The sequence below is a fragment of the Stegostoma tigrinum genome, chromosome 16 (genome assembly GCF_030684315.1).
Source record: "Stegostoma tigrinum isolate sSteTig4 chromosome 16, sSteTig4.hap1, whole genome shotgun sequence".
NCBI lineage: Eukaryota > Metazoa > Chordata > Chondrichthyes > Orectolobiformes > Stegostomatidae > Stegostoma > Stegostoma tigrinum.
Window position 1 is genome coordinate 12,812,848 of NC_081369.1, and position 12,899 is coordinate 12,825,746.

The window sequence follows — 12,899 nt, forward strand, 5'->3', positions numbered from 1 at the left end:
TTCATGGGTTCATCTGTACCATAGACAGGTTAATGTATTAGCGATTACTCATTTGTCCAACTGAAAGCTTTTCTACAGAATCTGTCAAGTTTTCCATGCATTATTCAAAATACCTCAAGTGTCTAGTTCCCAACCTCTTTTTCCCTTGAAGGAATGATGAGAAATTAAGACAGAGAAGAAAGAGTCCCATGCAGCAAAAGACATTCTGAAGCCAGTGGACTCGTGAAATGTACTTCATACTTTTGCAGACAATCCAGTTTCTACAATAGCGCTCACTCAAGCTTTTATACAAATTGAGAAAATTTAACAACTGGCCCTTCCATCTCAAGACTCAGGTGTTATTGTAGGTTTCTGAAAGTGCATGTCTGTGGCAAACGAATACATTTTGGGGCAGAATTTTCATACTTAAAGAGAAACTAAATTTAAATCTTCAGTGTAAATTATTCATAGTAATTTCAACTGATGACCCACATAATGAGGTGTTGCACTAAGCAAGTTTACATTAGAAGTGGTTCTTAATTTGAGTTGTGCAATTCTGAGAACATAATCAGCTCAGTACAGTTACTTGAGATGCTACATAAAAATCAATCTAAAAACAAAATACAAATGAACATGTATACAGCAATACTTACAAAATCATGATCTTATGTTTGACCAGATAAAGATAAAATCAGATACTGAGACACAATTTTGAACTCAATTTCAAAATGAAACATTTCAAGTGGTAAACTAAAAACTCAACTACAAAGTGCCCTAGGGTCAGAAATTCAAAATGAATCTGGGAATAAACTCATGCTTTTAAAACAAATGAAGCACAGGAACTGGTTTAGATGCTTCAAGGCAAACCAATGGTCTCAAACAATACCCATTAGTCAAAACAGAGGGGAGGCAATGGTCTAGTGTATTGTCAATGGTATTAACCCAGAGACCAAGATAACATTCTGGGTTTGAATCCCACCATGGCAGATGGTGGAATTTAAATTCAATAAAAGATATCTGGAATTAGGAATCTAGTGATGACATTGATCTGTTGCCACTTGTCCGAGAAACCCATCTGGTTCACTAATTTCCTTTAGTAAACGAAACTGCCATCCTTACCTGATCTGGCCTCCAGACCCACAGCAATATAGTTAATTCTCAACTGCCCTCTGACAGTTAGGGTTGGGCAATAAATGCTACCTATAAGCAATACCCTCAGCCCATGAACAAACTAAACAATTAGGAAGCAACGTCCCTCATTGGCTTTGATACTTCGTTCACCAAGTTGCAGACTCTGACTTGCAACACCTGTTGTTAAGCAGCTGAGTTAGTAATTTCATTGAAGAATTATTTTTGTACCTTACATAAAATCAATACTAGATCCTTAATATATGTCAACTACAGTAGATACCAAATTAAAGATACAACTTGGTTTGATTTCACAGTAATTTCTATCTAATCCATTCAACCTTTAAATCCTTAATCTGCCAGTCAGCCCCAAACAAAATTCTTGGACAAGTTTTTAAAATTATTTCATGGGAATATAGATATTAAAGGCAAGGTGAGCATTTACTGCTGATCCCCAATTGCCGTTGAGTTGAATGGGTCTCAGGCCATTCCACAGGGCAGGTAATAGCCAACCACATTGCTGAGCGTTTGGAGTCATAGGTAGGTCAGTCCAGAGGAGGACGTCAGACTTCCTTCCCGAAAGGGCATCCGTGAACCAAATGGGATTTTATGACAATCAACAACTGAATTAGCGTTTAATTCCAGAATTTATTGACATCAAATTTTCCAGTTTGGAATTCAAACCCATATCACCAGAGCATTTGCTTGGGGCTCAGGATTATTAGTTGAACAACAATACCACTATACTGGTGCTTGCCCAGAACATTTAACAAAAATTGTCACAAACAACCTACACATTACGATCATGCTGTCTGTGTCAGAATAAACCATGATGTATTTTTATTTTTTAAAACAGTATAATGGACTCTAGAGATTCACCCATGACAAAGAGAAGACTAAGCAGTCCAAAGCCTTGAAAAGAAATATATGCAAATTTTGAAGGTGAAATTATTTGCAATGCTCTTCTAACATAAGAGGGAGAACACTGATTTCTTTGTGCCCATCTACCTGCAGCAAGATAAAAAATGTGGAGCTGGATGAACACAGCAGGCCAAGCAGCATCTCAGGAGCACAAAAGTGACGTTTCGGGCCTAGACCCTTCATCAGAGAGGGGGATGGGGTGAGGGTTCTGGAATAAATAGAGAGAGGCGGACCGAAGATGGAGAGAAAAGAAGATAGGTGGAGAGGAGAGTATAGGTGGGGAGGCAGGGAGGGGATAGGTCAGTCAGCGAAGACGGACAGGTCAAGGAGGCGGGAAGAGGTTAGTAGGTAGGAAATGGAGGTGCGGCTTGCGGTGGGAGGAAAGGATAGATGGGAGGAAGATCAAGTTAGGGAGGTGGGGACAGGCTGGGCTGGTTTTGGGATGCAGTGGGGGGAGGGGAGATTTTGAAGCTTGTGAAGTCCACATTGATACCATTGGGTTGCAGGGTTCCCAGGCGGAATATGAGTTGCTGTTCCTGCAACCTTTGGGTGCAACCGCAGGAGGCCCATGATGGACATGTCGTCTTGAGGAATGGGAGGGGGAGTTGTTTATTGCGAACCAAGCGGTGTTCTGAAAAGTGGTCCCCAAGCCTCCGCTTGGTTTCCCCAATGTAGAGGAAGCCACACCGGGTGCAGTGGATACAGTATACCACATTGGCAGATGTGCAGGTGAACATCTGCTTAATATGGAAAGTCATCTTGGGGCCTGGGATGGGGGTGAGGGAGGTGGTGTGGGGGCAAGTGTAGCACTTCCTGTGGTTGCAGGGGAAGGTGCCGGGTGTGGTGGGGTCGGAGGGGAATGTGGAGCGGACAAGGGAATCACGGAGAGTGTGGTCTCTCCGGAAGGCAGACAAGGGTGCAGATGGAAAAATGTCTTGGGTGGTGGGGGGGTTGGATTGTAGATGGCGGAAGTGTCGGAGGATGATGCGTTGTATCCGGAGGTTGGTGGGGTGATATGTAAGAACGAGGGGGATCCTCTTGGGGCGGTTGTGGTGGGGGTGGGGTTTGAGGGAGGTGTTGCAGGAAATGGGGGAAGACGCGATCAAGGGCGTTCCCGACCACTGCGGGGGGGGGAAGTTGCGGTCCTTGAAGAATGTGGACATCTGGGTTGTGCGGGAGTGGAATGCCTCATTCTGGGAGCAGATGCGGCGGAGGCTGAGGAATTGGGAACAGGGGATGGAATTTTTGCAGGACGGTGGGCGGGAGGAGGTGTATTCTAGGTAGCTATGGGAGTTGGTGGGCTTGAAATGAACATCAGTTTCTAGCTGGTTACCTGAGATGGAGACTGAGGGGTCCAGGAAAGTGAGGGATGTGTTGGAGATGGCCCAGGTGAACTTGAGGTTGGGGTGGAAGGTGTTGGTGAAGTGGATGAACTGTTCGAGCTCCTCTGGGGAGCAAGAGGTGGCGCCGATACAGTCAACAATGTAACAGAGGAAGAGGTGGGGTCATTTGTACTCCATCAACAAACAGGTTCTCACTGAACTGCATCAATATTTTATTGAAAAGAAATGATACGTAAAAGTTTATTTTAGGAACCACTTGGTATCTATAAAATCTGGGCTCCTGGATGTTCAGACACTTAAATTAGTCATTTTCAAAGTTCAAAATGCAAATTTTTAATTCACCTACATGAACCGTACAGGCCATTTTGGAATACTTTAATCGACTTGTGTTTTGTGAAAAAAGCAACACAGATGTCACCAAAATAATTTGCATGTGTCGACGTGCTATTTTAGTTTACTAGCTTTACCTGTTAAAGGGGCAGCGCTCCAAAAGCCAGAGAGATTTCAAATAAACCTGTTGGACTATAACCTGGTGTCATTTGACTTCTGACTCTCTGCACCACTGTCCAACACCACGTTCACATCTTAGTTTACTGAATTAGCACGGACTTGAAAAGATAAAAGTTGTTTTAAAAAAAACAGCAGAACAAAGAGAGATATTCAGTCCACCAAATTTCATCCCTTTCAGTACAACTCTCCTACATATGCAGATACAATTGTTTTGATCACCCAATACTGTCCTGCAGCTCAGTCCAGTCAAAATAGAGATAAAAGGAGATGCTGGGCATTGGAGATTTTATCCCTTGTTTCTAATGGGTTCTTTCCTTCTCTGGCTACAGGCATATATAATTGTTGCCAGTTCATTCTTCCAAGTTGTTTCCATGAGAGAAAAAAACAGTTTATTCCACAATTACCATAAGTGATTGCAGTCCTTATTATCATCTCATACTATAATCTCAGCATAATTCTTGAAGGATTTTATCTATTGTCTGACCACATAATCAATTATTTTTATAGCTTTCCCAATTGCTTCACCATACTGTAAACATTCAGCACAATTGAACAAATATTGTAACTGTGCAAAAGGTTTTCTGCTTCATATTTATATAGCAAGATACATTTAAAACTATGTATTCTTACAGCAGGATGCAGTTTAGGCTACGTAGACTGCCCCTGCTCAGAACAAAACTAGTATTAGTTTCTTACCTTGCCTACATCACGCTCGAAGTCCACGTACTCTCGGGTGGGAGTTTGCCGCTGTTCTCCATGCCAATTTGCCGGAAAAAACTGCAGAGATAGATTGGTTCCAGAGGCCACAAAAGCCTTTCAGAAAAATCAATACAAACTCTATCAGAGAGCAGGACTTTAAATAAGTAATGCAGTCATTTTGTTTAAAACAGGAGTAACATCCTGAGTTAATAATCTGATTGGCAGCACAGTATTCTCCAAACCTTGGAATGACAATGAAATGATGATCCCATGTTTTATCAAGCATACAGTTACAGGCAACTGATTCTGCTTTGACACATGGCCCAGAAAATGTCAGAAACTTGGGATACTGCACTAATCAATATCCCATGCATTAGTTAAATTACAATCAGTGCCAGAATAATTATGCACTGTGAAAAGCCAAACATACAGCAATTATGTTCATTTTTGAGAAAGTAAGGAGAAAACAAGGATGAGAGAGAGATTTTTACAATATTAACATTGCTCAGTTACACAGTCTTCAATAAAATATTCAAAGTTGCAGGATTCAATTTGGCAGTGCAGCATGAACCCTGCAGTGCAAATATCATGTGCATGTTCTGTTTTGGACAGTGACAGCAAGGAAGCGAGCAATGTAGAAAGGGAAACGAAGGAAAATGCAGGTGCAAGACTAGAACAGTAAGTCTACAAAGTAGACAATTTCAAAGAGATCAAATCTCTACATTAATTCTTTGACGCAGCAGTAATGTCCAATTTTGGACTGTGGTGTACCAGGGATTCAATTTGTCAAATTACAGCACATTCATTCATACAACAGCAACTCAATCCAACAAATGCATTGAAAAAACATTGCATCTGTCTACCATCCAAATAGACATAATTAACTTTTAAAACAAATCAAAGTTTTAAAACCACTTCACGAAGAGATCATCAAAATATAGAGGAAAGGCCAAACATGAGAAATATTTACAGAAAATATTAAGTACACACATCTTGCAGAATCTGCAGTGAGACAACGACATAACCTTTGAGAAAGATAGCATTTCATTCTTTTGGTTTCTAATGAACATCACAAACTGCAGGAATTCAAGAACGTGAGATCATGATCACATTATCTTGAGGAGCACTAAAGGATTGTCAACAACTATCGGACCCTATCCCTATTCTATAAATGAATTAAAAGCAAATGCAACAGCCTTAGTTATCTAATCTCAGCTGAAGAAGTGGTATCGGCTTAAAATAAGTATGTATAAAATAAGGAAAATAATCCTTCATTAATTTCACATATATCATAAAGAGAAAACCCTCTTAAATCTTAGTGGTAAAAATGGGCAGCACGGTAGCTCTGTGATCAACACTGCTCACAGCGCCAGGAACCAGGTTCAATTCCAGTGTCAGGCAACCATGTGTGTTGGTTTCCTCCCAGTGTCCAAAGATGTGCAGGTTAGGTGTATTAGCCATGCTGAATTGTCCATTGTGTCTAGGGACGTGCAAACTAGTTGGATTAGCCATGGGAAATGCAAGCCTACAAGGTTGGGATGCTCTTTGGCGTGTCAGTGTGACTTGGTGGGCTGAATGGCCTGCTTCTACACTGTAGGAAATCTACGATTCTAATGATCTTATCAGTATGCTGACTCAAATTTGTTATGAAGGCCCCAAAGACAATTTGCCATTCCACAAATTGTCCTAAGCGATTGTACAAATACAACCAAAATGATGTGTAATTCACCATTTCCTCCTAATATAAATACACATTTGCTAGATAGTCTGATGTATATAACATCCCAGCATCTCCCAATCCCCAAAGTGCGTGTGCAAAATTGATTTATCGCAGTTTAATGAAATGTCTGTATCAAGTGGAATCCTTGTTTCAGAGACAGTAGGAACTGCAGATGCTGGAGAATCGGAGATAACAAGGTTTTGAGCTGGATGAACACAGCAGAGGAGCAGGAAGGCTGATGTTTCAGGTCTAGACCCTTCTTCTGAAGAGTCTAGGCCCAAAATGTCAGCCTTTCCACTCCTCTGATGCTGCTTGGCCTGCTGCGTTCATCCAGCTCTACACCTTGTTCTCTCAAGTGGAATCCTGCTTGCTTCTACAAATGCTTTACAAATATACTGCGACCTCTGCATACCAGATGAACCATTGGGAAGACCTGTACATCTGCAAACATTAAAAGAAAAAAGGAGTGTGGCACAAAAGGTCTAAAAGTTGTGTAATGCGATTGACTTCAAACAAAAATGTTAGAGACCAATTATTTTTCTGCTCCAGGAAAGCAGACATTCCCAAGGGGACTAAAAAAAATAGTTGGCAGCTCCAAATGTAATTTATATTGACAGATCAGTCAAGAGAAAAAGCATACTGCTCAGTGTCTTCATTATCCAGTTTCATCCTTAGGAGGTAGCTCATTTAGGCTAACTCATTACAAAACAGGCGAGCGTGAACTTTATCTCATCCCAGACTGTCCTGCGTTCATCTGATAGCCGACATAAAATGTCGATCATCTCAACTGGAGTAGTTAGGATTACTTATATGAAGATTTATTTATAAAATTGTCATCACTATCAAAAGAATACTACCGATAAAGAGAAATCCGAAATATAAATTCAAAATGCTGCAGAGACAAAAACATGTTAAAAAATGTTATTCACTCTAGTGGGTGGGACCCTCCGTCAGGGTTCAAACTACAAAAGTAACCTACTTTCCTGCACCCCTGCCTCCCAATGCTGGATAACCAAGCGGGTGTTCACTGCTTTTCCCGTTTGGATGTCAAAGAACAATGTAGCAGCCGGGTTTGAAGAATGCCCCCGGGGCAGCTTGACGGTACCGCTCCCCCCCGGCACCCCACCGCCAGCTGACTTAATGCGTATCGTTATTTTTTCGGTTGGAGCCCGTGACTAAGTGAAGGATCAGTTTTACTCACAATCTCGGATCTGCCGTCCCTGCAGGCGTTCTGAAACCGCATCTGCCTCTCATCGTGCGGCCGGTCGCGGAAACCTGTGTATTTAATCTGCTCGGCGGGGGTTGGGGGGGGGGGGGGGAGAGAGAAGAGGAGGAAGGGTGTTGTGGAGAAGAAAACAGCGGAAAGAAAGTTAAACCGTCGGCAGCGGACAATGCGGAGTAATTAAAAGTCGGGCTCCCCCGGCGGCAAGCTTCCCTTCTCCCGGCAACCAGGACTCCCGGGCAAAGTGGGGAAATTTCCGCTATAAAAACCGGTGGCCATGTGCACCCATCCTCTTTCACCGGGACCTGACCCTAACCGACCCGGCCTCTCCTTCCAACAACAACAACCACCACCCTCCCCTCCCCTCCCCTCCCCTCCATCATCATCATCCCCCCCACTCAGCCGAGCGCCAACTCGAGCAAACTTTCCCCCCCGCCGTGTACTCCCGGGTCAGGCGCCGGTTTCTCTCACCTCACATTCTCGGCTAAGTTTACGGAAGAACTCCTCGTTCTCGAACTTGCTCCTCTGATCGGGGACGACCCGCGGCATCTTTCCCGCTTCTCTCGCTCTCTGACGGAGGGTCAGACACGGCTCTTTTGCTGCCGGCTCGCACTCACAAACACGCGCGCGCACGCGCTCTCAACTTCCTCCAGGCTCGCGGCGGCGGCGTCTCTCACGCTCTCAACTTCCTCCAGGCTCGCAGCGGCGTCTCTCGCGCTCTCACTTCCTCCCGAGGAACTTCTTTCCTTCCCCCTCAACGCCCCTCTGCAGCGCGCGCGCACACGGAAACGCCAACAGCGAAACGCGCAGGCGCATACCACCGGCATCAGCCGCGGTGTCGCGCTGCGCTTGCGCGCCGGCGACACGAAACTTCGTTTACACATTGCCCATCGCGCGCCTCCACATTGGACCGCCCGACCCACCACATGACCCTATCCTGTGGCCGGAACTTGCCGATGATTGCCGAACGAGCGGAAGCGGAATGAAGCCAGCCCGGCCAAGTGACATGTCTCGCTCAATCCTAGCATATTCCACTTCCATGACGTGCACTGCAACTTTGTCTGTGCCACAAGCCGCGGCATTACCGGAATTTATCACTCTTAGTGACAAGAGCAAGGCATCCCGCAGAAACTAATAAAAGTTTGGTCCGAATGGGATTGCAATCTCCAAAGCTTTCGCAGTACTAACTCCAATCGTCCAGCAGGCACCCAGTTACCAATATCTGGTGCTCTATGCTCCCTACCTCTGGTTGACATTACAACTAGTTTTTTTTTAATGTAAGAAATGTGGATGCTGGAAATCTTAAACAAAAACAGAAATTGCTGGAGAAACTCAGCAGGTCTAGCAGCGTATGTGGAGAGACAGCGGAATCAACGTTTTTGGGTCTAGTGACTTTTTTTAAAGAATGGTTTGTGCATATGAGCAGCACAGCCTGGGCTACCACTTATTGCCCATCCCCAACTGACTTTGAGATGGTGGTGGTGAGCTGCCTTGCTGCAGCCCTTCTGGGGTAGGTACACCCACAGCGCTGAAAGTAAGTCAGTCCAAGATTTTGACCCAGTAACACTATAGGAATAGTGACTTATTTACAAATCAGGATGGTGTGTGACTTTGAGGGAAGTAGCAGATGGCAGTGTTCCCATGTATCTGCTGCCCTTATCCTCATAGGTGGTAGAGGTGGGTTTGGTGGGTGCTGTTGAAAAGGCCTTGATGTGTTGCTGCAGTGTAATTTTAATATTGGTGGAGCTGCACCTATCCTGGCAAGTGGAGGGCATACTAACACACTCCTGACTTGTCTCTCGGAGATGGTGCACAAGTTTTGGGAAGACAGCAGGATTCTACCTTAGGATTCAAAGCCTCTAAGTTGCCATTGTGGCTGCAGTATTCATGTGGCTGGTCCAGTGCAGTTTTTGGTAGATGGTACTCGAAGGGTGTTGACTACATTTGAATACATTGGAAATTCCTGATTTGTGAAGGACATTGTGTAAACACAATTCTATTTTACTTTACTTTCTTTGCCTCAGCGTACTAGCTGCTGAATGTCCTGTAAACTTATCTATTCCAGTGTTCCAGTCCACCATCACGTTTCCACCTTCAATAAACGTGTGCTTATCCAAACACCTGCTGCCATTTCTTCAATGACACCTAGTCTCATCCTGTCATTTCTTTGCTTACTGACTCCTGGTCTGTCAATACCTTGATTATTTTCATGGTGATTTCCCTCCCTCCCCTGACGGTCTTTTTCAGCTAAAAATTATCAAGCCTTGTTCATCGCATATACAGCACAGAAACAAGCCAGTACTTCATATGAACTTCTTTTCATGTGTTGACTGTTCCATATTTGAATCACACACTGGTAAAGGAGTTTCTGCTGCATTCCCTATAGAATTTATGAATACCTTTCTGTAGTGGGAAAAATATTGTGTGTGCTGGAAATAAAGGCCACACATAAATAAATAAAGTTGGATACACCACCAGCTCAAGCAGCCTCCATGGAGAGAGAAACAGAGTTAAACTTTCAGTTCAATGACCTTCAGTCAGAACTCATTCAATGCCATTATTTAACCAAGTCTGTACCATTATTCTAGGTGACATCTACAAAATTAAGATTCAAACCCTAAATTAAGAGGTAGTCAAACCAATCAAAATATAATTCTATTAAGATTTGGAGTTGGTCACTGAATTTCTCATGCATGTTATGGCACCCTGTTCGATCAGATCATCTGGCAAGCCCAATGCATTTCTCAAAATTCAATGGTTCATTAAATTCAATAGTTCCCATAAATTTGTCAGTGGATCTGATGTCTGTGTACATTATAAGAAACAGACACAATACATAATGATTTCTACTCCATTAATCTTTGCTGGCAGTGGCAGATAAAAGTTGAGGCTTCTTGAGGATCTCCTGAGAGTTTAAACCAATTATAAATCATTGGTTAGGCCCCAGCTGAAGTATTGTATTTATTTTTGTGCAGCATACATTAGGAAGGATGTCAAGGCATCAGAGAGGAAACAGAAAAGGTTCACTAGAATAGCACCAGGGATGAAAGACTTCAGAGAAAGGAATAGACTACAGCTACTGAGGGTTTTTCTCCCCAGAGGTTAAGGGGAGATTTGATTGAAGTGTTCAACAGCATAGAGGGTTTTGATAAGGTAATTAAGGACCAACTGTTTCCAGTAACAATTGGGCAGAGATTTAAGTTAATTTTGAAAATTAACTGGAGCTGACGTGAGGAGAATTTGTTATTGTGCAGGGAGTTACAGCAATCTATGCACAATCTGAAAGGGTGGTGGATATAGATTCAACAATAACTTTCAAAAGAGAATTGAATAAATCCTTGAAAGAGGAATAAAGGTTGTAGGGCTGTGAAGAATGCAGGGGAATTAGATGAATTGGATTGCTTTCGCCATGATGCTAAATCACCTCTTTCTTTGCTGAAAAATTCTATCATTTTACAGCATTGAGCTACCTGCACTATTCCATCCATCGATCAGATATAATTAAAAATAGAAGAGATTGAAACCTTAGTTATTAAATAGATATTGCAATCCTATATAGATGAAAAGTGACCGCATAAGATTACAACCATTCTTACTCTGAATTATTGACCCAGTCTTCTTCAGGTTTTTGTCTAAAATGTACATATGTTTGATAGATCTTATTTTGTATTTTTAAATGGCCTCAAGAACTAAGAAACATCACAAACAGTTCCTGAAAACATGAACCCGTTATTGGAATGAACAACAGAATGCTCTTAAAGAAATTATTTATAAAGAGTACCTGAACACAATTTTTGTACAGGCTATTTGTAGTTTAATGTATTCAACATACCATGCAGTACCTTATAGAATAAATATGCAGTATATTAATGCCTACAACACATATTGCTCAAATAATATGCAGAAATCTACATTTATTAATAGATTGCACAATGTATATCATATGCATTGGAATATATAGACCATTACACGTTGCAGCCTTCCATCTCATAACACAAAGATTTATGCCAAAGATGGGTCAATTCTAAGTTAAGCATTGCTTAGCGTGGCTCAGGAATCCCACTGTGGCACGTCATTTTCTATCAGATTTGCTGCAGAGAAAGATGCTGAGCTGAGAAGGTGTACAATTTGCTGGCCTCTGTTTTCTCTGGACTCTCTTTTCAGCCATTTCAGCTTTATGTTTCTGCTCATCTCTTTTGATGCCAGAAAATCACCTTCAGCAGTCACAACTGTCAGTGACTGGCCCGCGTTTTCAGTATCAATAGCTGCCTTCTTCATACCTTGCTCTGAGCTTTCCTTGTTGCAGGAGTGTTGATTTTCCGAAAGTTGTTATGCTATGGCCGAATCACTGTACAGAAGTTTTTTGGATATACATCCATTATCCATCTATTGACTCTGGCCAAGCTAGTGCAGATATTATGAGCATCAAGGGGAGACTTATAGAATTGGTATATGCACATCCTTTAATTTGTGCTAGTGACAATGCCCAACCAAGAGATGCTGAGGATATGTTTGAGACCGCAAAGGTAGCAACAGCTTTTTCTCTGCCTAGTAAATGCTGTCCAGTTTCTTTGGTGTGCCATGGACACGGATTTGTTAGTCTCACAGAGTTATCAGGCAAGTTGCTGTTGTTCCACAATCTCAGTCAGCTTGGATCTACCAACTGCAGCTTTTGTGATGTGTGTTGATTTCAGCATCAAGTGACAGATTGTTGGCAATCATGGAGACTGGATATGTGAAGCTATCAGCAAATTTCAGTGTCGTATTTGCAACACTGATCAGTGGCACTATGGCACTCATATAGGTCATGATGTTTTGTCTTCCTGAAGCTGATGGTCAAGCCAAACTCTTCCCAGCCATGTGAGAGCCTGTACATTTGCTGCAGGTATTTCATGGTATGGGATGTTAGTGTGGCATTGTCAGTGTAAACCAACTCTCTGATGTGGCCCAGCTTTGTCTTGGATTTTAGGTTGAGCAAAGCTAACCAACTTTCTGATACTCCCGGTAGCTACGTTTATTCTCTTTGTAGGCGACTTGAAGGCATATGACAGCAGCAAAGAAATGAACGTGTCAAAGTATGTTGGTGCCCTAACATGACACTGATTGACCCCACTGAGGATCTCATGAAGTTCTAAATTTGCTCCATCATAGCTGACCTCATTGAGCATGTTGTCATGTATAGAAAGACATTGAGCATTTTCGGTGGTCAGCTAATTTTCCCCAGCAACTGATGTAGACCACCTCTGCTTTCATGGTTGAATAGCTTGTAGGTATAACTAAGACAATGTACAATAGTTTCCTTTGTTCAAGGCATTATTCTTGCAACTGCCAGCCTGACACTATCATATTAATGCCACATCTTCCTGGGTTTCAGGAT

General features: G+C 42.6%; 1 protein-coding gene across 2 annotated transcripts in view; it reads right to left on the minus strand.

Moving 5' to 3' along the window:
* cbfb (core-binding factor subunit beta) overlaps positions 1–8,246 on the minus strand; it is a 78,637-nt gene extending 70,391 nt beyond the window's left edge. Inside the window, exons 1-3 of one of the 2 annotated variants that reach the window (XM_048546390.2) lie at positions 7,994–8,246; positions 7,502–7,588; positions 4,578–4,694 (exon numbers count right to left, since the gene is read on the minus strand). In XM_048546390.2, the coding sequence (XP_048402347.1) occupies positions 4,578–4,694; positions 7,502–7,588; positions 7,994–8,071 (282 nt within the window). In that variant the 5' untranslated portion in view covers positions 8,072–8,246. The remainder of the gene's footprint in view (positions 1–4,577; positions 4,695–7,501; positions 7,589–7,993) is intronic. The other variant, XM_048546389.2, reaches the window with a different exon arrangement.
* Between the last annotated feature and the right edge of the window lie 4,653 nt (positions 8,247–12,899).